The sequence below is a fragment of the Camelus ferus genome, chromosome 3 (genome assembly GCF_009834535.1).
Source record: "Camelus ferus isolate YT-003-E chromosome 3, BCGSAC_Cfer_1.0, whole genome shotgun sequence".
Taxonomy (NCBI): domain Eukaryota; kingdom Metazoa; phylum Chordata; class Mammalia; order Artiodactyla; family Camelidae; genus Camelus; species Camelus ferus.
The window spans coordinates 96,388,287-96,411,493 of record NC_045698.1 but is presented as its reverse complement, the minus strand read 5'-3'; the positions used below and the strand labels follow the sequence as shown (position 1 = coordinate 96,411,493).

The window sequence follows — 23,207 nt, the reverse complement described above, 5'->3', positions numbered from 1 at the left end:
TACCTCCACTAAAAAACAAACACTAAAAATAAGAATAAAAGTTTAAAAAAGGCAAAATATAAGAATTCTAAACATGTCATTAAAGCATTATCTGACTCTCTAAATAACGCCATAAACAGTTACATTGCATGACAATACTATGTCAGTATTTACTCAGTTTACATTCAGTATATATATAATGGGAAGACGTATGGTATAATGTAATTCTTGTATTTGCTAACAGATAATGTTCTTTTCTTAGATTATAAATTTAAAACAAATATATAGCGTGCATCACTTCTGAACATGAAAAAAGTAGGATTTTGCCTTCATATACTGTATAGTATGGTGCAATAAAGCTAACTTTATAATACAATCTTTAATAATGTTAATCTAAACAACATGCTTTACCTAAAAGTACTTAGGTATAACACACAAAGAATGACAGAATGGTTTAAAAAAAATTCCCAAAGGAGTTGGCAAAACCAGTTGTTACTATGAAAGGGTTAGAAACAAAACAAGGTTGAAAACGTTCATGTAATGTTTAAGAACTCTGGGTTTTGGAGTCAGAGCTGGGTTATAAACTAGACTCTATTCTGGAGTGATTGAAACTTTCCGAGGTTTCGTTTACTTATCTGTAAAATTGGAATGACAACAAATAGCACAGAGCTGTTTTAATGGTTAAACCAGATTATGTAAAATTATAGAAACTGTCCCAAGGTAAGCCCTCAATAAATGTTAATTATCTTCCCCCACGGGACAAGAAAGAGGGTGGATAAAGAGGATGAATTCTCCACCTGTGGCCATACAGCTTCCTCCCTTAAGGGAAAATCTAGAGGACACCAGAAATCCTTGCTAGACACATAACATCACTTCGTCATCCAGTAGCACAGAATCTGCCACGAACTACACTCTGTCTTTAGTCCAATCACATCACTCCTAAAATGCAGGGCATTTTCCAATCTGCACTCTTGCGCGTACACCCAACCCTAGCTCCCCAGTCCACTTTTCCCAGTTACCCATTCCTCTCCGCCCCGCCCAGAAATCGTGACTTTCCCTTCTCTTTCCCGTTCTAACTTTCCCGCCCCAGGAGCTCTTGGCCAATTGGAGATGTAATTGCTTCTTCTTTCTCGGCCTCTAAGTGACGTTACGAGAAGAGCTATCTCTGATTGGTTTTTCCAGAGCAAGGGCCCGCCAATAACAGGCAGACTTTTTTGGTGTAGCCCAACAGCTAGTATTATCGCTGGTGATTGGCCGGAGTGCTGAGACGCGAAAATGGCTGCCAGCTCCTCTGTAGTCCCGGTGGCCGCGACCGCTGCTGTGGTGCCGGTCCTGTCATCCAGCGCTGATTTCTCAAATTTGCGGGAAATTAAAAAGCAGCTGCTACTCATCGCAGGCCTTACCCGGGAGCGGGGCCTACTGCACAGTAGCAAATGGTGAGATGTCGGGGTCCGAGGGGACCAGGCTTGGATCCTTGGCCTTGGGGATCTTGAGGTGATTCAGTTTGTGTGGATGTTCCAGGTCTGCCGAGTTGGCCTTCTCCCTCCCGGCGTTGCCTCTGTCCGAGCTGCAGCCTCCACCGCCTGTTACAGAGGTAAGGAGGTCTTCACAGCAAGCGCTCCCCATCATCTGAAGAAATACTGAGTGCCTTGTCACGGGAGGGGAGCATACTGCTTAGTAGGAATGTTTGTAGAGGAAACATTTAACGAACTGAGTGTTTTATGCGATTTTATCTGTATGATTTTGCTACACTTTGAAAGATTTAGTAGTGCTCTTACTTAAGCTGGAGAAAATTAGTAAACAATCTTTGCTTAAGATTTTAGCCTTTTAGGTTTTTTACCCCAACTTAGACAATATTCATAAAGAGGAGACAAATAAAAGGTTTTTCCAACAATGCGAAACTGGTTTTGGATCCAGACAGTTCTGGATTCAAATCTCAGTCATACTAGTGACTTTTGGCATCTTACCTAATTAACCTTACAAGCCACAGTTTCATTATCTGTGAAATGCAGATAATAGTATTTACTTTATGGGGATATTGAGGGAACTAAATGAGACAATACATTTTAATGCATGATCTATAGTATATATGTTTACATAGTCTGTGTAGTGTGAAAGATTTTCATCATAATCCATTTAGTTTTTCCTGAAGATGCCATTTCTTGATCCTCCCCAGCCCCTGTGCTTAAAAACAATGAATATTCCTTAATCCAAAAGGTATAATGCAGGTGAGAGGGGCGGGGGAAGAAATAAGCATATGGTGAGTGAGTGTAGAAAGGGCCACCAGAATCCTAAGCTGAATGACCACATTTAGGCCATGTTCATCTAATGAAGAAAACATTGAGTATGTTTTGGTTACACTTTTGTCCTGGTAATACTTGAGCAAGAAGGATGAGGAGAATGAAATTATTGAAGTTTTAATCAACTTATTTCTAGAATGTGGGAGGATTGTATGTTTTTACCTTGAATGTGCATTGTTTCTTTTTTTTTTTTTACATAGAGAATTATAGCTGTGTTTTATGCTTTTGCAATACTAACATGTCAAAACTTTTCTTGAAGTAGAAAAAATATGAGTAATTGCACAGTATAGTGCATTTATGTAGGAATTTAAAACCCTGGAGAAGGAAGGGAATGTCACGAATTAAAGCCAAATATTTTTTATGATTTTTTTCACTTTTTATTTATGCCAAATCTGTATTACTCGGTCCACTTTGCAGATGGCGGAATTGAATACTCAGAGAAGCTTAGTAACTTCCCTACTAATGTCATGAAACCTGGAAATCAAGGAGTCAGAGTTTAAATCCAAGTCCCTAACACTAAAGTCTATGCAACTTCCTACTACATTTGCAGAAACAATACAAGTTTCTGGGTGTGTTGGTTGTTTTTTTTAATTTTAATTTCCCCCCCAGCTTTTTATTTTTGAAAAAAAAAAGTTCTATGACTTTACTTAGTAAATAAATAAATAAACAAATATTAGGTTTTGGGGAATGAATAGGGAAATAATTATTTTTTCTTACATCTTGAAATTAATTAATATGCTTCTTGAATTTGAACTATAGTTGTCCACTTACATAAACTTGTCTCTTTTTTAGGAGGATGCCCAGGATATGGATGCTTACACACTGGCCAAGGCCTACTTTGACGTTAAAGAATATGATCGGGCAGCACATTTCCTGCATGGTTGCAATAGCAAGAAAGCCTATTTCCTGTACATGTATTCTAGATATCTGGTGAGGGCCACTTTAAGATGTCATTCTGCCTTCAGTGAAGCATCCATATTTAGAACCCCAGTGGAAAAAGTTTAATCTTTTAAATAGCTTAGCAATAGTCTACTTGGTGAATGTACTTTATAAATACTTAATAATAAAGAAGATATCAGGCGAGAGTGGAGGAATAAATCGGGAGTTCGGGATTTGCAGATACTAACTACTATATATAAAATACATGAATGGCAAGGTCCTACTGTATAGCACAGGGAACTATTTTCAATACCTTGTAATAGCCTATAATAGACTATAATGAAAAATATGAAAAGGAGTATGTGTGTGTATGTGTATGTATATATATATATATATATATAAAAACTGTGTATGTATATGTGTGTATGTGTATGTATATATATATATATATATATATATATATATATATATATATATATATATATATATAAACTGAATCACTATGCTGTGCACCAGAGATTAACACAACATTGTAAAGTGATCGTACTTCAGTTAAAAAAAAGAAGATACCATAAGTAAAGTTAAAAAAAATGATGGCATGAAAGGAAATATAAAAATATTGATAATGTTCATTATTGACAAAGTTGTGGGGTAGTAGACCCTGTATTTTGGGAGTAAAAGTTCATACAGCCATTTTGGAAGTTAATTTTGGCAGACTAGGTCAATTTGAAATACTGTGACCAAACAATTCTTTAAGAAACTGAACTGGTTCACCAATAGAAATACTTTAATATGTACACAAGGACATGTACAGCACTGTTCAGTGAAGTTTTTTTTTGTAGTAGCCAAAAAGAGTCAACAATCCAAATATTTGTTAGTCAAGAAATTCATTGTTAATTTTTGCCTGAAGTATTCTTTGATATGATGTTGCAAAATTATGATTTTCTACTCCAGCACTCTTTATATTTACTACTCTCCACTTGAGTAGTAAATTCTGCTCTAAGCAAGAGCCTATCTTCCCCCTTCTCCACTTATTTATGTATTTATCTAGTTATCAGTTTGGTCTCAAAGATTCCTATATTTTTAATTGTTTATAATTCATTACTGTACTTAATCATTTTGGTACTCAAATTATTCCAAATTTGGCCAGTAGGATCCCCTGAGTAGGTATGTAAAATTAGTGACCAATAGTAGATGTCATTTTGGTTGGACTTGGGCCCTTTAGGTTGGATCAGGCTGCTAGTTTTAGAACATATTTCAAAATAAACTAAAAAAAGACCTATTTATTGATTTTCTCTTACAGTCTGGAGAAAAGAAGAAGGATGATGAAACAGTTGATAGTCTAGGTATGAATTTCTTTCTCTTACTTTTTGTACTAAAGCAGGGGTTGCAAACTCAAATCCCTATAGGAGCTGTGCAGGTAATATAAACATGGGAAGTGGACTGAGGAGGATTCCACAGATTGGAGAGTACTGCTGGTTGGTTGTCACCCAGCTGCCTCTGAGGGCTGCCTTGGAATGTGTGCCTGATGTTGTCAGGGGCTTTCTTCCCCTGGCACTACCCTGTTCTCCACATTTTTGGTTGAGGTTTCTGATTTTTAAACATAGATAACTAATTCAACTTTTAAAAAACCTGTGTAAGCCTAATAAAATATGACTGCAGACCAGTTATCAGTTGCGGTTTTGGTAGTAAAGCAAATGGATTGTGTAAGATGTCACTGGCCTCTTTTGAGTGTTCGCTGAAGTTCCAGGTATAACTTTGTTTGATACCACAAGGAGTATCTAGGTCTCTGAAATGAAAAGCATCAGTCTTCCCTTACATCAGAAACTATTTCTTTCCTAGGCCCCCTGGAGAAAGGACAAGTGAAAAATGAGGCTCTTAGAGAATTGAGAGTGGAGCTCAGCAAAAAACACCAGGCTCGGGAACTTGATGGATTTGGCCTTTATCTGTAAGCGTTACAATAATTTGGAACTTGTATAAGATATTCTAAGTAGGGGGGAGATATTATTAACTTCTGTGATTGTTTCCTTCTTTCCTAGGTATGGTGTGGTGCTTCGAAAGCTGGACTTGGTGAAAGAGGCCATTGATGTATTTGTGGAGGCTACTCATGTTTTGCCTTTGCACTGGGGAGCCTGGCTAGAACTCTGTAACTTGATTACAGACAAGGAGATGGTAAATTGAGATGAGCTATGTGAAAATTTTTCTACTCCAAGCCTTATGTAATTTTTTAATAATGGGGTCAGGGGAGAAAGAGTTTTGCTGAACCTCTCCTTATAGCTAGCTCTTGGCTCTTTCTCTGGTCTCTTTCACTGTTGAGATTTAGGTCTTTATTTGAAAGAGTAATGTCTAGCTCTTGTTCAGTAGTTGCTGTTTGATTTGCATCTGGCTGTATCAGAATATCTTTTTATATTCATGTTTTCACATTCAAGTTTTTATAATTTGTTTTATAGACTTAAGTGCTATTATAATTTCTCTCCTAATTCCAAAGGTGATATAGGAAAGGTTTCTCTGATATCAAAGATTGTATTAAAAATGTTTTTAAGGTGTCTTCTGAGCTGCCATAGGACTCTGTAAAGATTTAGAAATTTGTTAATTAATGAAATAATGTATATGAGTTTGCTTTATAAACTGCAGTCATTTTATTAGTCATTGTTAGAGGCCATTGTCTGCAGAGTTTATTTTGCTGTTCTTCAATAATTAATAGACACAACACACTTTCTTTTGTTGGCTTTAAAGAACCAAAGGCTGGTTGATTTCCCCCAGTAATGATACATGCTACTGAATCTGTGTCTGAAATCTTAACTTCAGTTTATTTGTATTCACCTATCTCTAGGTGCCTACTAGACTTTCATTGAAAGTTTGTTTTATCTCTGAACTCAAAATATGCAAAACTTAGTTTCTTATCTTGCCTACCAAATTCTCTTTTCCTCTCATCTTGATGAACTCTCATTAGTATCACTGTTTCTCAAGACACCCAGTCTTGATGCCTCAGAGGTATATTTTGTCTCTTCTCTCTCTTATCTCCCTTTATCTACTCAGTTATCAGACATTGCCATGATTTCCTTCTTATCTGCACCTCTTTTCTTGGTTTCCTTTGCCATCTTGGTTATCATCTCAAATTTGGATTACTTATAAGTAATAGATAGTTTCTATCTGGCTTTCCCAGTTTTATACTCCCGTTTCCAAGCCATCCTGCATATTGTTTCCAAACTTATTCTTAAAGCAGTCATTTCACTGTGTCGTTCTCTTGTCAAAAATTGCAGTGGTTTCCTATTGTATCCCACATCCTGTTGTACCATAGGACCCATCCTATCAGTCAGTCTTATTTTTCCACTACTTCCCAGCACATAGTCTCCCCTCAAACCAAGCTAGTTGCCTCATCCTATTCACTCATACTCATCATGACTGTTTTTCCTCTATGTTGTTACCCTTGCCTAGAATGTTGTCTTTTTTCTCTTCCCCTCTCTTTTTCTATTCGATTTCTACCCATCCTCTAAGGCTCATTTCAAATTCTCTTTTCTTTGAGGCTTTTCAAATTAGACCATTCTTCCCTATTATGCTTGTAAGTCCTACTCACTTAATTGAACTACCCTGTGTTCATTATTAGGTGCTGTAATAAAATTTTGGTGATAAATTCTTTTAGACAATAAAGATAGTTCCTTGGATGTTCATTTGGGAGAGAGGTCAACGTATATTAAATGTGTCCCTCTCTCTCCTGCTGCCAGCTGAAGTTCCTGTCTTTGCCAGACACCTGGATGAAAGAGTTTTTTCTGGCTCATATATACACAGAGTTGCAGTTGATAGAGGAGGCCCTGCAAAAGTATCAGAATCTCATTGATGTGGGCTTCTCTAAGAGCTCATATATTGTTTCCCAAATTGCAGTTGCCTATCACAATATCAGAGGTGAGTGAATAAGGACAATGAAATACCTTCAGACTCTGAAGGTAGCACCGTGTTGTTTTCTGAACTCTATCTTCTTTCTGCAGATATCGACAAAGCCCTCTCTATTTTTAATGAGCTAAGGAAACAAGACCCTTACAGGATTGAAAATATGGACACATTCTCCAACCTTCTTTATGTCAGGGTGAGCTGCTGCCTTTGCTCGAACTTGATTAAGCTCTTTTGTGCTTTAATCTCCTGGGTTGGATTGTCACCTAGTAGCATTAGCTACAAGAAAAATAATACAGGGGTTCCTTTTTCATACTTAGATTGTCTTTCTTTTCTTTCAGAGCATGAAGTCTGAGTTGAGTTACCTGGCTCACAACCTCTGTGAGATTGATAAATATCGTGTAGAAACATGCTGTGTAATTGGTAAGAGTCATTACTTCTTAAAAGATTTATCTTTATTGTAAGTAATACAGATGTAAAAATAACAACAAAAGAAAAATTTCAAAGAAAAGAAAATTGTATACAATAGAATATGAAAGCTCACTGTAACCCCACTCCCAAGAGTGCTTGGTGAGTATGACTCTAGAATATTCTGTGAATACTGAAAATGTGTGGTGCGTGTGTGTGTGTGTGTGTGCGCGTGTAGGGTTTGCTTACAAAAACTGTTATCAGTGTACACGCTGCTTTGTAACTTCCTTTTTTTAAACTTAACAATGTATCTTTTCATGTTAGTACATCCAGAGTTGTATTATTTTTGATGGCTATTTAGTATTTTATTATATAGATGTGCCATTATTTATTTTTAATCATTTTCTATTATATAAGTTTTAGCTAGTCTTAATATAAAAATTGTCTCAGGAAACATCTTTATATGTGTACATTTATTTTTGCATGTTTTTGTAACTGTTTCTGTGTCAGAAGTTCCTAGCAGTGTAAGGCTGGGTCAGAAGTGTGTATATTTTAAACTTCAATATTACCTAAATGTTTGTAAGAATTTCCAATCCTATGAAAAGAGGTGAGGGTACCTGTTTCTCTGTATTAGTGTGTCTCAGTCTTGGTACTGTTGAAATTTTGGGCTGATAATTTTTTTGTCTAGGGCTGTCTTATACATTGCAGGGTGTTGGCGGTATCCTTAGCCTCTATCCATTCAATGCCAGTAACCCCTTTCTCCCAGTTGTGACAACCAGAAATGTTTGCAGATACAACCAGATAACCTCTTGGGGTCAGAATCATCCCTGGTTGAGAACCATGGCCCAGTGTACTTGGCCACACTAGTAAAGCCTGGTAATTAGTCAACACAAACAGATGAATAAAAGTAAGCTTGGTTGGTTGTTATTGAAAGCCTGGGTTCCCTGGAGATGAAAGACCGTATTCCTGGGTCTTTGGTGACACTGCATTTAGATCATACATTTGTACTTTTCTAGGTCAGGATGTTGTTAATAAACTGATAGAATTTCTTTTTTTTTGTTTTGTTTTATTTTGTTTTTAATTGAAGTACAGTCGACCTGCTACAATGCTGTACCAGTTTCTGTAGTACAGCATAGAGAGAATTTCAATTCAATCATTCAGTAAATTTTTCTAGCCCTTGAGGAATTTGTAGTCTAGTGTGGGAAATAAACATTAAACAAACTAGTAAGTCCTAAGGGAACATAGGTAGGAGGAACAAATGGTCTTTTCAGTATCAGAGTGTTATGAATGAAGTATAATGTCCGTTAAGATGAGGATGGAACTCTACTTTATTCAGAAAACATCTTTTGAGCATCTGAGTGCCAGGCACTGTGCTTTGTATTGCAATACCTACCCTGATTACTACCGAGGAAGACCAATAAGAAACAACTATAACACAGTGGGTTGAGTGTTATCGTTTAGAGAAACATAGGATGCTATGAGAGTACATAGGAAAGGTATCTAATCCAGTCTGATTAGGGAAGACTTCTTGAGAAGGTGGTGCTTGAAGGATGTGAAGTGAAAGTTCAGTAAGGGAGGAGAAGAATTGGCTTGGGAAGGGCATTGCAGTGCACAGGCTTTGAAGTGTGAGACACATTGTGCTTCAAATAGTTCAGTGTCCTGAAGCATGGTGTGGGAGGTGGCAATGTACAAAAGGGGCCAGATCTTGAAGAGTCTTTTATGCCTTGCTGAAAGTTTGGATTTTATTCTTAAGGCAGTAGCAGTCTTCTGAAGGATTTCAAACTAGACAGTGATAAATGTTTTCAGGTTTTCATTTTCAAATCATAGCAGAAGACGGTGTACTGGAAGGATTAGAAAAAGGCAAGACTAGAGGCAGGGAGACCTTCTTAAAAATCTTTAGCAATAATCCGTTCTAGGGTAGATGAGAGCCCAAGCGGAGGTATTGGCAGGTGGAATGGAGAGAGGCTATTGTACTTAGAAGATATTTAGGAAGTAGAACAAGCAGGAATTGGTGACTGGGTAACCAGATTGATAACAGTGTCCTTTACTTGAAGAAAGGAAACAGAAGGAGGGGAGATAATGAACTGTTCTTTTTTTTCAGCCTATTAACTTAAAGCCAGTTAAAATCAAAGGATACATATACATGAAATGTAATGATTAGGAGTGCCTTTTTTTCTTTTAATAATTATTTAATTTGTAAACTTCTTAATGAACTGTGTTTTTTTCCCCAGTAAACTTGTAATGCCTAGCAAAGTTCCTGACATATGGTCAATAAATGTTCGTTGAATTCAGCTCACCAACCTTAAAAATTATGAATAAGGAACCTTAGGTATGACAAAAAGTATACTTCAGCTTTCACATTATAGCCAGTTCAGAGGAAGTGAAAAGAGAAAGAAGGATGGAGAGAAGAAAAGAAACTGAAGACCTGAGAAAGAATGACATAGTAGAGTGATGGTGATGGCAAGAATCTCCTCCTTGTTTAGTCCTTGCTTCTGCTTTTATGTCTTGATGTGAATTGATTGCTTCTTTCTGCATCTTTTATGGAGTCTCAGTCTCTGAGAGACAGTGTTACAAAACACAGCGTATACTGCACTACAGCATAGTTAAGATTTGGACTCCGGAACCAAACTGCCTGAGTTTAAATCTTGATTTTGCTACTAACTAGCTGTGTGACCTTGAACTCAATTTCTCTGTGCTGTAGTTTCCTCATCCATAAGGGGATAATAACAGTTGAACCTTCTCTCCTGTGTGTGAGGATTAAGTAAATTAATACATACAAGCACTTATAACAATGTAAGTTGCCCACCCACATTGTAATCATTCAATACGTTTTAACTGTTCCGACTGGTCAAAAAAATATTTTTTTTGAAGTAACATATGTATAAGGATATTTATTGTCATAGTTACAATAGCAAAAGATTTGAAACCACATGAATGTTCAATACAAAAAATCTTATCTACTTTATCTTTGCCCAAAACTTGCCTGTTCTGACTTCCTTAATATCTCCTTTGTCATCCTGACTCTTTTTGCATCTTAGGTACCCTTGCTACCACTACTACATTTCTCCTATTCTACACAAAAGTTAACCTTTGGTCACTCTGCCTAGAGTCTGTTTCTTCTCCTGTCTCTGGGTCCGAGTCAGTGGTAGAAGGAAGGCTATCCTTGTATAGGACATAAAGCCCTCCACCTTGCTTTTTTTCCCAGGTGAACTTGAATGATCATAAATGATCAGTTACAGGATATAAACAACCATTATAAATGATTTCTCCTGAATCAAACTGATGGCTGAATCTAGATAGATTGAAAAAAAATAAAAACAATAGATATATAGAAGTTTTATTACTTGGTTTTTACCAAAACAGAATCATATTATATATATATTTAATTGCTCTGCGATTTGCTTTTTTCGCTTGGCAGTATGTCATGATCTCTGTAAGTCTGTATACACATCTAAATCCATTTTTTTATCTAGTTTATGCTCGTGTAATTTATACATAAAAGAGATTTTTTCAAAGTACAGGGTTTTTTTTTTTTACTTGCTATACCCTCTCTCCTTTAAAGTACTTGTGTTAGCGTGTTTCATGCCACGTAAAAATATTTATACGCATATGCAGGGTTTAGTGGGCAATTTGCATACAAAAATAGGGTCATATTATATACATTTCTCTGCATTTTACATTTGTCATTCAACAATATCTTGTGAAAAATCCCTCCAAGTCTTGGTATAGGTCTAATTTTTTTCTTTTTTAAAAAGTTGTGGTATAGTCGATTTACAATATTATATTAGTTTCAGGTATACATATATATGTTTTGTTTGTTTGTTTTTCTATCAGGCAATTATTATAGTTTGCGTTCTCAGCACGAGAAGGCAGCCCTGTATTTCCAGAGAGCCCTGAAATTAAATCCTCGGTATCTTGGGGCCTGGACACTGATGGGACATGAGTACATGGAAATGAAGAACACATCTGCTGCTATTCAGGCTTATAGGTGAGCTTTTAGTTGGAGGGTGAGATGGAGCAGATTGGTGTGATGTTAGAAGCCTCTATTGAGCCTGCAAGTTGCTAACTTTGATTCTGCCCTCTTACCAGTCTTTAGTTTATTTCATAGGCATGCCATTGAGGTCAATAAGCGGGACTACAGAGCCTGGTATGGCCTTGGGCAGACCTATGAAATCCTTAAGATGCCATTTTATTGTCTTTATTATTACAGACGGGCCCACCAGCTTCGGTAAGTCTGGCCACTCAATGATGTGTTTGTTGTGGGAAGGGCTGATACTTTTCTTTGTCTTTTTGATAGCTAGTGAACAATCACAGTGAATGGTTTTGACTCTTAGAGACCTGAGTTTTAAACTTGCCATATGCTGTTTGGTCATTTTTATGTAGTGTATTCTAATGGGTTAGTAGTATAATTATGAATACAAAGTATAATTATATGAAGTAGTGAACTAAAGCCCTTTCTTGTCATAGAATTGACATAGTGGTGGTGGTGGTTCCTCGAGGGAGGACTTTAGTTCTCTATAAAGTCTTTGCTCAGACTTTCTGTTCTTCTTCTCTCTCAGGCCCAATGATTCCCGTATGCTAGTCGCTTTAGGAGAATGTTATGAGAAACTCAATCAACTAGTGGAAGCCAAAAAGGTACCTGAAATTGGGTCCTAGAGACTTTGAGAGGAAATCTGCTGTTTAGATGAGGGGTTGGGCTGTGTTTCATTTTCCTTCATTCTGATCTGTCTACAAAGGGAAGTCTGAATATTTATAGATGCATAGGTGATGTACAGTACAGTGGGACAGACATCATCAATGGGAATGTTAGTAGGTAGCTTGTATTTATCAATCAACTCTAGTAAAAATGCTTTATATTCTGCAATTCTGAACATCTGGGAGGCTTGCAGGACCTGAGCCTCTGTGATTAGTCATGGCACATGGGGCAGTGGTTGAAGTGACCAGTTTTTTGGGTTTTTTTGACAGTGTTATTGGAGAGCTTACGCCGTGGGAGATGTGGAGAAAATGGCTCTGGTGAAACTGGCAAAGTGAGTGAAAGAGTGAAATGCTATTGATATTTCTGTAGACTTCTCTGGTATGGCAGATCCTGCATGTTCTAGAGGCATCCTACATGAGTATAGGGATGTAGCATGGTGTATGAGTACTGATCTGGAAATTTAGCCATCTTGACTTGAGAGAATGCAACTTCTCTTTGAGAGGGAATTGCTTTCCCGTCAGGCAAGGGATCGAAAATGAATTGAAAGAAATGAAGTGAAATTTTCAAGTTAGAGCAGTCTAGGAAGACTACTTTAGGTATTGATCTTTTCCTGATAAGTCCTGGGAAAATAAAGAGTAAGTCAGAAATAGTAGGGAAAGTGGTTCTTAAATGCAGTTTTATTCCTGCTGGTTCTTTTCTTCATTCTTATAAATAATCTGAATTGCTTGGTATCTTTTCTTAATCTCACTCATGGTATTAACAGGGAATTTTTGCAATGGTGTATTATCCAACTTCAGTAATTTACTGACTTTCCCTCCCTCACCAGTAGCAGAGTAATCATTCTAAGCTTTGATGAAGTAACTATCACCTCTGTGCACTAATATTATTCTGGGTCCCATTGTGCCGTTTTACTTGTCTGTGCATTGTCATTTTTTTGTCTTAATTGTGTGCTTTTATTTTTTTAATCACTAGCTTGCTTTGAGTTCTGATTTGTACTTAAAGACCAATTTCTTTTGTAGGCTTCATGAACAGTTGACTGAGTCAGAACAGGCAGCCCAGTGTTACATCAAATACATCCAAGATATCTATTCGTGTGGGGTATGTGTCATGAGCATGAGAATTGGGTTGCTAATCTTACTCTTATCACCTCAGTCATTCCTGTTTTCCTTATCTAGGAAATAGTGGAACACTTAGAGGAGAGCACTGCTTTCCGCTATCTGGCCCAGTACTATTTTAAGTGCAAGCTGTGGGATGAAGCTTCAACTTGTGCCCAAAAGTGTTGTGCATTCAATGATGTGAGTATCAGTTCTTTAATCAAAGGCTTGGATTTTAGGTTCAAACACGTGATCTTTACTATGATCTGGGGGTGGGGGTGGATAAGGAGGTAAGTGGAAAGCCTACCTTGTTCTTTGGAATTTTATAGGGCAGTGTTTTAGAACCAGTTGTTGAGAACAGCCTTGGACATACTTTGATACATTTGTCTGACTTTGTTTCAGACCCGAGAAGAAGGTAAGGCCTTGCTCCGGCAAATCCTACAGCTTCGGAACCAAGGCGAGACTCCCTCCACAGAGATGCCTGCTCCCTTTTTCCTCCCTGCTTCACTGTCTGCTAACAACACTCCCACACGCAGAGTTTCTCCACTCAACCTGTCTTCAGTCACACCATAGTTGGCTACTTTCAAGCCAGCACATTGCCAGACCCATATTAAGCCTTACCTTCATGTAAAGAACAGCCACATCTATTCTTCCAAGGACCTCAGTTCTTTTTGTTTGTACAAAAGGAACAGCTCCTTGGGGACAGTTTATAGAATCACCTTCAGAGTAGACTGACAGAAGAATCCTGGCAGGAAACAGACACTGTCTTTTGCCAGTTTGAAGCACTTCTATCTCCCTTCTGTTCAGAGTGGCTACAGATCTTGGCCTTTTTCCCAGACCTCCCCCTGCCCCCAAATCCCTTTAACAGCACTTTAGCACAGGCAGTGCTACAGGAATAAAGTTTTAATGCTGCTGGGAGCAGATTTCCTTAGTGAGGCAAAGAAGGAAGGGAGAAAAGTTGGCCCCCTCTACCCTCTGCTGGCAGTAGGGCACTGGATACCCTAGGAAGGTCAAGGCACTGGATAGACATGACTCATCCTTTTTTTATTTGCTGAGCATGACTATTCTGATGTCAGAGATTAGGTTTAAATGGAGTGAAGCTGTATGTTTGTTCTTACTAGGGAGCCATTCTTCCAAAACATGGTTTTGAGGAGTCTCCTAGAAGCTTTCAAGTTGTAAGTAATTTACTGGAGTTGAAGGGGCAAAAAGAATCTCAGAGCATGGAGCTGCTGATGGCTCCTACTAAGGGGAAAAGATGTCTATAGAGTTAGCTGTACCCTTACTAAAACAAAGTAAGAAAGTTTCACGGACTTTTGGGAGTGATAACTTTTGTGACTGACTGTACAAATAAGAATAAACTCTTCAAGTTGTTCTGTTTTAATAAATATTTTTGATGTAATTATGTTTTTTTTTAAACCCCTCTCTCCAACAGAATTTTTTTTTTCCCAGCCTTCACCTATTAGGCAAGGTAAAGGGAATCAGTCTTGCTTTGCTTTCAGACAGTTTCAGGCCTGTACATGTGTATTCAGTAGGAGGTAATATGCTATGACTATAATATCTACTGTAATGAATTTGTACAGTAGATGCTATGGGTTATTCTGAGCTCAGGACCCACCCTTCTTTAATTCTTGTTCCAGAACAAGTTTGTTACCCATTCACCTGCTAATGCATGACACTTCATTTTATATTAAGGAAGGTTTAGAATATCTAATGGCCCTTGAATTCATTTCTTACCAAGCTTTTCTTTACTTTCTTTATGGTTACATCATGCCTGTGCAAAGTTCCCAGGGGCCTGAATGCTATTTTAATTTTCAGAATTTCTGCCCCTTTTATAATTTATTTTAGTGATTATGCTAAATTTGGAATTCAGATAAAAAATGTGAATAATATCTTTATTTAATATAACATTTTTGTGTGCATAGAAAACATATAAGTAAGAAAGCATAAGATTACATAGGTGATTATAATACAAAAGTGGGGAAAAAACTAGTGTTTGCATATTGCATTCTAGATAGTTCCAGGTATATATGTGGTAAAGCTTAAAAGAGACCTGTTTCTTAAGCTGAGCAGCTGATCCACATCAGGGCAATGACTGCTCTCTCCTTCCCTTAGTATTTTTTGCCAAAAGGCCCAGATTTGAGTAAAGGGGACCGCCGTGAGCGTAGGATCCGGGCATAAGGGCTGCAGTCTGTTGAGCTTTGGCAGGTGGGTGTTCGGGGAAGTAAGTTTCGAAGAAATGGTTTCTTCCCTGGGGGCTGTTGGTTTGGTTGCTGGTTTTCCTGGTTGGCACCAAGGCGCTTTTTGGTAGAAGTCTGGCCTTGGAGTTTTAGCACAGTATGATACTGCTCTGCAATGCATGCTGCCTTCTTCCGAAGGTCCAGTTTTACTAGCATCATGTTATTCTGCAGCTCAGCCAGGGTCTGATCCTAAGGAAGACCAATAAAGTTACAGAAAACATTTCTGTCTGGTATATAAGAGAAACAAGAAGGCAAGAAAATGCACGCCATCTGCTACTAGTTACTAACAATGGTTTTTACAAAGATTAACTCTTTAAGGTCAGGGCTTATAATTGAATAGGGGGCTATTTTCTTTAAGACTCAAACAGCACTGAATAGAAGGGACTTCTGTTTTCTAACACATAAGGTGGTATGAGCTTGAATAATTTTACTTAACCTCCAAGAGCCTCAGTTCCTGGGTATCAAATTAGTCTAAGATGTATTTTTTAAAAACATTTTTAGTATCTAGAATCAAGATGCATTTACTGATGATAATGTCATAGCTTAATCGTTATTGTTTTGTCTTAGTAGTGCATAAAAATAATGGCTTCTTAGAATCTAAGTATCTTGGATAAAATATGATAGTATATACCTCCCTAGGGTTGTTAGAACAAAGTTTTGTACCATAGTGCTTGTATTTTGTGAATGGTAATTTTTATTTTGCAAGGAAGAGAAACTAAGATTAGCCTAAAAATCTTTACCTTCCTCTTCTTCTCATTTTCTTTCTCACATAAACACTGGAGTGGGCTGATGGGAGATAAAGTGGTATATAGGCTGCCCTAACCTGTTTGATTAAGATGTCATCACACGTGGTCAAGGCTTGGCGAAGTTTTCCTGCTCCAGTGCTGTGGCAACATGCTCTTTCTGCTGACTGGAGAGACTCCCCAAGTTTCTGAAGCTCTGTCCGCAGCAGCCTTATATTCTGGAAAAGGAGAAGGAACCAAATTGTGGCCAAGATCAACCAAGATGGTGATCTGGAGGAGTCGGAGAAATTGAAGAGAAGTAAAATTAGAAAGGTTAGTTGAATGAAGTAGCCACTGTCCTGGACTGTACACAAAAAACACCTTCTCACATGAACCAGGGATATTGGAAATTGCCTTAGGCGAGAGCTTTGGTAACAGAGAAAGGTAATTACCTTCTGGCCCTCCTCTAACTTCTTGTCCACATCAGTGATGAAGGGCTTCGCTGAGGGTGGTGGTTCTAACATTTTCTGATACTTCTGCAACTCTGAGGGAAGGAAATAATAACCTTACATGTGTAGGCTTTCTAACTTTGGACTTACATGTCAGAAGGCCCAAGTTTAAAGAACATCTTTCCCCTGAACACTGTTATTCTTTCTGCTCCCTCTCCTTCCTCACCTTCAGTGGTGGAGTTTAGCTCTGCTCTGCATTGTTCGAGTTTAGATTTTATCTCCTGGAACTGCTGGGTGGAGGCAGAAGCCGCTGCCAACCTTTGTGACCGCCGTAGGGACAGTTCAGACCCTGACTGTTGATGGGCCATTGGCTGCTCTCTAACTTCCTGCAAGAGAGCTTCTAACTCTTTAATCTTCTCATCCCTTTCCTAAGAGAGAAGCAGAGAATACAATTCAGAGTCAGACAGATCCTGCAGGAACAGATGACTGAACAAGGAACTAAAACTTCCTGATGCCTGGGCCTTGAAAGCCTGTTTGTTAGCACTTATACTATTTCTTGGTCAAACAAACCCTTAATCAATTCATCAAACATAGACTGACACATGCAAAGCACTAAGGATACTAGAGAAGGGTGAGATATATTCCTGCCCCTACCAGAGCTGATAAAATCTGTTTACCTTAGGCAAGCTAGTGACAGGAACCTGAGCAGCTAGCTGGGGCTGGTTCAGGGCAACTCACCTGAATTTCTTCTTGGTAAAAACTTGTCAGTGACTCCTTGAGGATAGTTAGTTTCTCTTCATACATCTCCTCTAATAGTTCCTTTTGGGTGTCCAAGTGTTCACTGTCAGAAGAGAAAAGAGAAGTGAGTAAACATTCTGAAGAGTGAGCTTTGAGAGCAGGTCCTGAGGCACTACTCTGTCCTAGTCCCTACCCTCGGGGTCACTCAGCTGGTACCTGCACCACTGTTCCCGTTGTTGCATCTGCTCCACCATCTCATTGCAAATTTCATCACGGAGCTGCATCTCCAGCTGCAACTTTTCCTGCCGTTCTTTTAAGAGCAATGCTTTCATGGCTCCCACTACTTGTAGGAGCTCCTGGGAGGGACACAAAAGTCAGAGGTCATCAGATGCCAGTGCCCTAAAAAGGCACAGGTCCACCTGGAAGGTAGCATGGGAAATGTGTAGTCATCAAGATGCTGCATCAAAAGCTCTCCTGCATGCTCACCTCCTTGCCATATGTGGAGATGTCAACTTCATTTTCAGTGTCATCATCAAGGCCTGGGTCTGTCTTAGCTCCTGTCTCTAAGCTGGGAGATGCCCGCAGACTGTGTTCCTTGATGAATGAATGTAGTGATGGGAATCCCAGTGACACAGGTGGAGCATGCACAAGCTAGTGAAGAGGAAAACTCTTAACTGAATCCATTACTAGTCCCTAGTATCTTCCTTAAATATGGTACCAGCTCAAAGTGAGCATAATTATCACACCTACAGCATCTTACCTGGCTAGCAATGGCTGAGAACTTGGCCACATGAAGGGTCTCATCATAGGTAGATGCACAGGGATTCACATTGACAATCATACAGGAGCGACCTCGGCCTGTGAAGAAGCCTTGGAATACTCGGGTCAACTTGCTGTCACGGAAGGGAACCAGGTTCTGCTTTGACCTGAGAGGGAATCAGAGGGAACAGAACTGTGACCAGAACTCCAGCCCTTGGAGGTATCCTAGCACTAGCCCCAGTGATGACCAGGAAGTCTCTTAGGAAACTGCAGAGCTCCAGGCCATCCTGGCCCATAGCTTGCAGTGAAAAGTTTACCGGTTCTGCTGGTTTTGGCGCAGGGCAGCAATACAGCGGCCCAGGGTGTGCAGAGAAGTGTTAATGTTTCCTGCTTCCTTCAGTCGCTCACCACTCTTCTGATCTTTGCAGCGCTCTGAGCCAGCCAGATCACAGAGTGATAACCTTGAATGATCGACAGGATCTGACATAAGGACTTGACACATTATGAGCTTTCTAGGACTTCATATAGTTCTAGGGAGGGGAAGACCCATGAAGAATATCTGTACCCAAGGAAGGAGAGCATGAATCTAACAGAAGCAATTCCTGAGAGGACTTCCCCTGCCCCCCAACTACAATTTTATGGCCAAGAAGCCCAAAATTCTGAATGGAAAAACTTACTCGCTAATCTTGGGGATTATATCACCTTCCCCCTGAAGGTGCAGGATCCGAATTGAGAAGATGCTATGACTAGAAGTTAAGAAAAATGGAAAAGTCACTGCACATCTTTCATGTTCAGGTAGAGGACTAATATTTTCCTGTTACACAGTGAGAGGTTGACTTTCACAACCCACCCACCTGCGGCTGGAGTTCTGGTTCAAGTGGGTGCTGGCAAAGCTCTGGTTTTTACGACCCACTTTCAGGAGTTTCCAGGCCTCCTCAGCATCCTGAACATGAATCCAATTGAGATCTGAGGCCAAGGAGAGAAGGGCATACATAAGATGGGAGCACCAAACTCTATTCCTAGTTTCTCCCTAAGTGCCCTTCAGGGTTCACGCCAGCCTCCCTGCTTTCCCATACCTTTCACGTAGGGATTGCCATTCTGATCCTCACACAGCCGCAGAGTCTGCCTCTTGCGCTGTTGGCTAGGCAGTTCTAACAGGTCATAAAGCAGTTCATTGTAGATCTCAAAGAAGGAGATCCAGATGGAGAAGCGAGTGTCTGCAGGGACACTTATAGGGGCAGTGTCTGGCTGTGCCCATCGGTGACTTGTTTCTGAGGAAGAAGCCAATGTATAGGTCATCAACCCTAGAGTAGTCCATTTTCCCTTTGGCCTGCAAGAGCCTCAGAAGGTGGAGCTTAGGTTGCAACCTCTGGTCTATCCCCCAGGCAGTTTTTGGGAGTATGGAATGGGTTCCTACCGTTATTTGGCACAGAGCCCAGTCATGGTACATACCATCCAGCTGGCTACTGCTGGTAAACTGACTGGTGGAGGAGAGCCCAGCAATGCCACTGTCAAAGCTGGTGCTGGTACCCATCCGACTTTCAATGTAGACACTCCTCTTCAAGGAGGTGGACAACTCCTCCTGGAGGGGCCCAGAGAGAAGATAAACACAAAACTTTCTAGAGATTTGTACTCCTATTTCTGCCTCTGTGAACACCAATACTTTACCTCTTGGAGGCCTCCATTTAGCAGGGCCAGTTTCTTCAGTTCCTCCTGCTGGATCTGCTTACTGTCTAGCCACATTACCTCGTTGGAGAGTAAGGGCTTCAAGTCAGGTGTTGGATGAAGTTGGCCTTGGAGGCTATTGAAGATCAGAGTCAGGGACCGGGGCAGGATCCCTACATCCTTGATGGTACCTGGAGGCATGAGAAAGGTGGACAGCTGAGGCAAGTGCTATTCCCCAACTCAGGGCATCAAAAGGCAAAAACAATCAGCTGTTCTGTGAGGCCTACTACTCACCTTGAATTGTGTGGGTTTTCCCCGAGTTAGTGACTCCATATGTATAGATGAGCCAGTTCTGTCCTTTGAGTACGTCCTTTACCATCTCCTTCACAGTTAGGTTGAAGAAAGATGCCTGTCCCACTTCTGGCCCAAAGATCTAGAGACAGACCCAGTTTTCAGAGGCTCATCCTTCATCTCCCATTTTCCTCCTCTGCGCAGCCAGCAGATACATCCCTTCCTGGTTTGTTGGCTCTGGAGACTACCTAAGCATCTTCTTCCTGCAGTGCTGCCAGCTGCTCCCTAAACACTGAGGACTCAACCACTCTCTGGCAGTCCAGCTTTCATCCAAATCAACAAATACTTAAGGAATGCTATCCACTAAGTCCAGTGCTACACACAAAATCGGGCAACATAATGGTCATAAGCAGGAGATGGCTTGGGAGATGGATGAATCTAGATTCAAGTCCTAACTCTACCACTGACTAGCTACATGACTTCAGCAACATCCCACTGAGCCACAGTATCCTTGTTAGTAAAATAGGGACAAAAATGATAATGATAACAGTTGTTGGAAATTAACACACACAAAGTACTTGACACAATGAGTAGGAGATAACAAGAGTCCCTAAAATTGTAAACATGCTTATATAAGGAACTCACGGTCAAGTAAAAAGCTTTCTAAAGAATAAAGTTGCCCCTACAAGTTGGTCCCTTGTTCACATATCAGTACCTCCATACCTGGGAAAAGGTGAATCTGTGGGTGGCTTGTCCAATTCCTCTCTCATTGCTCTTCTGGGCAAAAGAGTCCTTGGGTGCCTGTAGGGCAAGGGTCTCCATATTCTCAATATGGACACAACCCTGAGAAGGGGGAAAACATAGTTGTCACAGAAGAAAATATTCCTGGGAACCTCTACTGTACTGAATCATTCCACCTTGAATCCTCCCTCCTCAGAAACTTACCTGATCCTCCTGTCGTTCTAACTCCGAAGGTAAGAAGGGCCTGACCCTCAGGTACACTTTCACCTTCTCCGTACTATCCTCAAATGGAACCTGTGGCACAATTCCAGGCCGGAACCACAGATTAATCTCAGAAGTTACTTCTGAGCAGATGGGCAACTATAGCATAGTTCCTGGGAATCATGCTAACACTGCCCCATTCCACCTCAAATAACTCTGTGCAGCTATTCTTTGATTCCATAATCCTTCCAACCTACATGAACTTCTTCACTACTTAATTACCCTCCCTTGTCTCTTCAGTATGATGAAAACCTGGCTTGCCACAGATTATCTGAGTGAGAACTGGTTGACTGGTATGAAAATCAATGTGTGGTATTATGACAAAACACAGTAGTTAAGCACCCTGGAGGCAGACACACCTGAATTTGAGTCCCAATTCCATCATTTAGAAACTATGAGATCTTGAACAAGTTCTTTAAATTATCATTACCTCAGTTTCCTCATCTGTAGAATGGGGTTAATAATAGCATCTATCATGTGTTCATTCATCAGATATTTAGAGATTTGTCTACTCTGGACCCAGGAACTCTTAGGAGGCTCTGGTAGCCCACAGTGAAGGACATTAACAAGGCTCCTTCTCTTATGAAACCTTCTCTACAAAAGAGGAGTTTTCTGAGTAGAGTTCTCAACCATGGCCACTTCCCTTCCAAGAGACATTGAGTAATGTTAGGACAGGTTTCCTGGTCACAGGTGGGAAGGAGCTACTGACATCTAGTGGGTAGAGGCCAGGAATGCTGCTAAACATCTTAAAATGCACAGGACAGCCCCCTAAAACAAAGAATTATCTGGCCCCAGACACAATAATGCTGCAGCTGAGAAACCTCATCTCAGCAGAAAGAAAGGCTCCAGAAATGAAAGATTATGGTTGATGTTAAAATCTGAATGTATATACCATCTACTTAATGGCAATGTGACCTTGTGCAAATTATTTAACACGTCTGAGACTCATGGTGAAGGACAGATACTTACCGTCTTCCCTCATAGAATTAACTGACAGTATGCATTTGAGGATGTTTCATTAATGCAGTGCAATTAATAGTTTTCTTATGGACACAGAACCATACATTTTTTACTTGTTAGGCTGTTAATTTTGAGTTGGTCTCTCGAATACTAGAGTTGCTGTATTTCCGACGCCATGCTACTCCATAGACAACTATTAGGCTGAGGATATCACTTTCTGCCCCCCAGAGATTCTCCAACTCCTTTACCTGCTGCTTGTCTTCCAGGGAGGCGGAGATGACAGAGCAGTCCGGTAGCAGGTCCTTGCGTATCACAGACCCCAAATCCGCAGCTGTGGATTCGAACATGGGGGAGACTACAACCTCCTCATCCGACAGCAAGCCGGCTGGTGGAGAAAGGATCCCTTGCGACATGACAGCAGGGGCAGATTAGGTCTAAAAAGAAACAAGAGTAGGAAGGGAGGAGAACCTTAAGGGACAAAAGGGGCTGCAAATTCTAAGAAACAATTCCCTTGCCCCAGGACAACTTCGTCTCGCTGCCTGAATTCCTACTCCCTTTTCCCTTCAACTACCAGCAAAGGGGAAGCGAATGAGAGAAAAGAGTCAATCATTTAATTCAGTCTGAGGCAGCATTTCCGACCACGAACATGAATGAATATATATCCGGCTCCAAAGGCATAAGGTCATGCTCCAGGTAGGATGCCTTGCTCACCGGTGTCAGTAGCTCTAGGCTTCTTCAGCCTTGCCTCAGGCCCACAGTGAGGACAGAGGTATTAAGAAAGAAAGGGAGGATGGCGGCAGTTCCGCTTTCCGGAAGCCTAATTTTCGAGGGCAAGAGCAAGTATCTCAGCTGGGCTCCAGTACATCGGCACACTCACCCGAAGACGCCACACTTCTCCGGTACCGGCTCACTCACACCCAGCCTCCGAACCTGGACTTTCCCAGCCTAAGAGCACAACTCCGCCCACGAGGTGAACCTTTGTTACTGATACAATGTTTTAAATTACGCGCGGCGTTCGTTCGGCCAATCAGACAACAAAGTCTGCAGCTACCAATCAGCGCAAGGGGGCGGGCAAGACTGGGAAACGGTTTACTGCAGCTTGACCCCTCCGCTCCAAAGTGGGTCCGGGTTACCAACTGA

The 23,207-nt window shown here is 40.3% G+C and overlaps 2 protein-coding genes across 3 annotated transcripts; one reads left to right on the top strand and one right to left on the bottom strand.

The window, feature by feature from the left end:
- Positions 1 to 1,243: 1,243 nt before the first annotated feature.
- On the top strand, positions 1,244 to 14,643 carry CDC23 (cell division cycle 23). The gene is made up of 16 exons (XM_006180319.2): positions 1,244 to 1,415; positions 1,501 to 1,573; positions 3,072 to 3,209; positions 4,462 to 4,504; positions 5,001 to 5,106; positions 5,198 to 5,330; positions 6,884 to 7,061; positions 7,145 to 7,242; positions 7,388 to 7,469; positions 11,289 to 11,442; positions 11,563 to 11,682; positions 12,014 to 12,089; positions 12,420 to 12,481; positions 13,170 to 13,248; positions 13,326 to 13,445; positions 13,647 to 14,643. The coding sequence occupies exons 1-16, from the start codon at positions 1,255 to 1,257 to the stop codon at positions 13,815 to 13,817; spliced, it is 1,794 nt and encodes a 597-aa protein (XP_006180381.1). The 5' UTR covers positions 1,244 to 1,254; the 3' UTR covers positions 13,818 to 14,643.
- A 466-nt stretch (positions 14,644 to 15,109) lies between these two features.
- KIF20A (kinesin family member 20A) lies at positions 15,110 to 23,080 on the bottom strand. Of its 2 annotated transcripts, none has more exons than XM_006180317.3 (19): positions 22,945 to 23,080; positions 22,316 to 22,501; positions 21,051 to 21,140; positions 20,829 to 20,948; positions 20,109 to 20,247; positions 19,818 to 20,005; positions 19,602 to 19,731; positions 19,226 to 19,420; positions 19,004 to 19,115; positions 18,827 to 18,895; positions 18,467 to 18,610; positions 18,151 to 18,316; positions 17,877 to 18,041; positions 17,607 to 17,746; positions 17,391 to 17,493; positions 16,879 to 17,080; positions 16,656 to 16,747; positions 16,305 to 16,442; positions 15,110 to 15,670 (listed from the first exon to the last, which is right to left on the bottom strand). In XM_006180317.3, exons 2-19 carry the CDS (start codon positions 22,478 to 22,480, stop codon positions 15,353 to 15,355), a joined length of 2,676 nt encoding a protein of 891 aa, XP_006180379.1. In that variant the 5' UTR covers positions 22,481 to 22,501; positions 22,945 to 23,080; the 3' UTR covers positions 15,110 to 15,352. The 2 variants fall into 2 exon arrangements, with proteins under 2 accessions (XP_006180379.1, XP_032332722.1); XM_032476831.1 differs by lacking the exon at positions 22,945 to 23,080 and adding an exon at positions 22,779 to 22,924.
- Between the last annotated feature and the right edge of the window lie 127 nt (positions 23,081 to 23,207).

Excerpts from the sequence above, each read along its gene's own strand:
- CDC23 (XM_006180319.2), top strand. The coding sequence starts at position 1,255 with ATGGCTGCCAGCTCCTCTGTAGTCCCGGTGGCCGCGACCGCTGCTGTG. Across the intron at positions 3,210-4,461 it reads ACATGTATTCTAGATATCTG|TCTGGAGAAAAGAAGAAGGA; the intron begins GTGAGGGCCACT and ends TTTCTCTTACAG. Across the intron at positions 13,446-13,646 it reads AGTGTTGTGCATTCAATGAT|ACCCGAGAAGAAGGTAAGGC; the intron begins GTGAGTATCAGT and ends ACTTTGTTTCAG.
- KIF20A (XM_006180317.3), bottom strand. The coding sequence starts at position 22,480 with ATGTCGCAAGGGATCCTTTCTCCACCAGCCGGCTTGCTGTCGGATGAG. Across the intron at positions 20,248-20,828 it reads ACAGATTCACCTTTTCCCAG|ATCTTTGGGCCAGAAGTGGG; the intron begins GTATGGAGGTAC and ends GTCTGTCTCTAG. Across the intron at positions 18,896-19,003 it reads AACCAGAACTCCAGCCGCAG|TCATAGCATCTTCTCAATTC; the intron begins GTGGGTGGGTTG and ends CTTAACTTCTAG.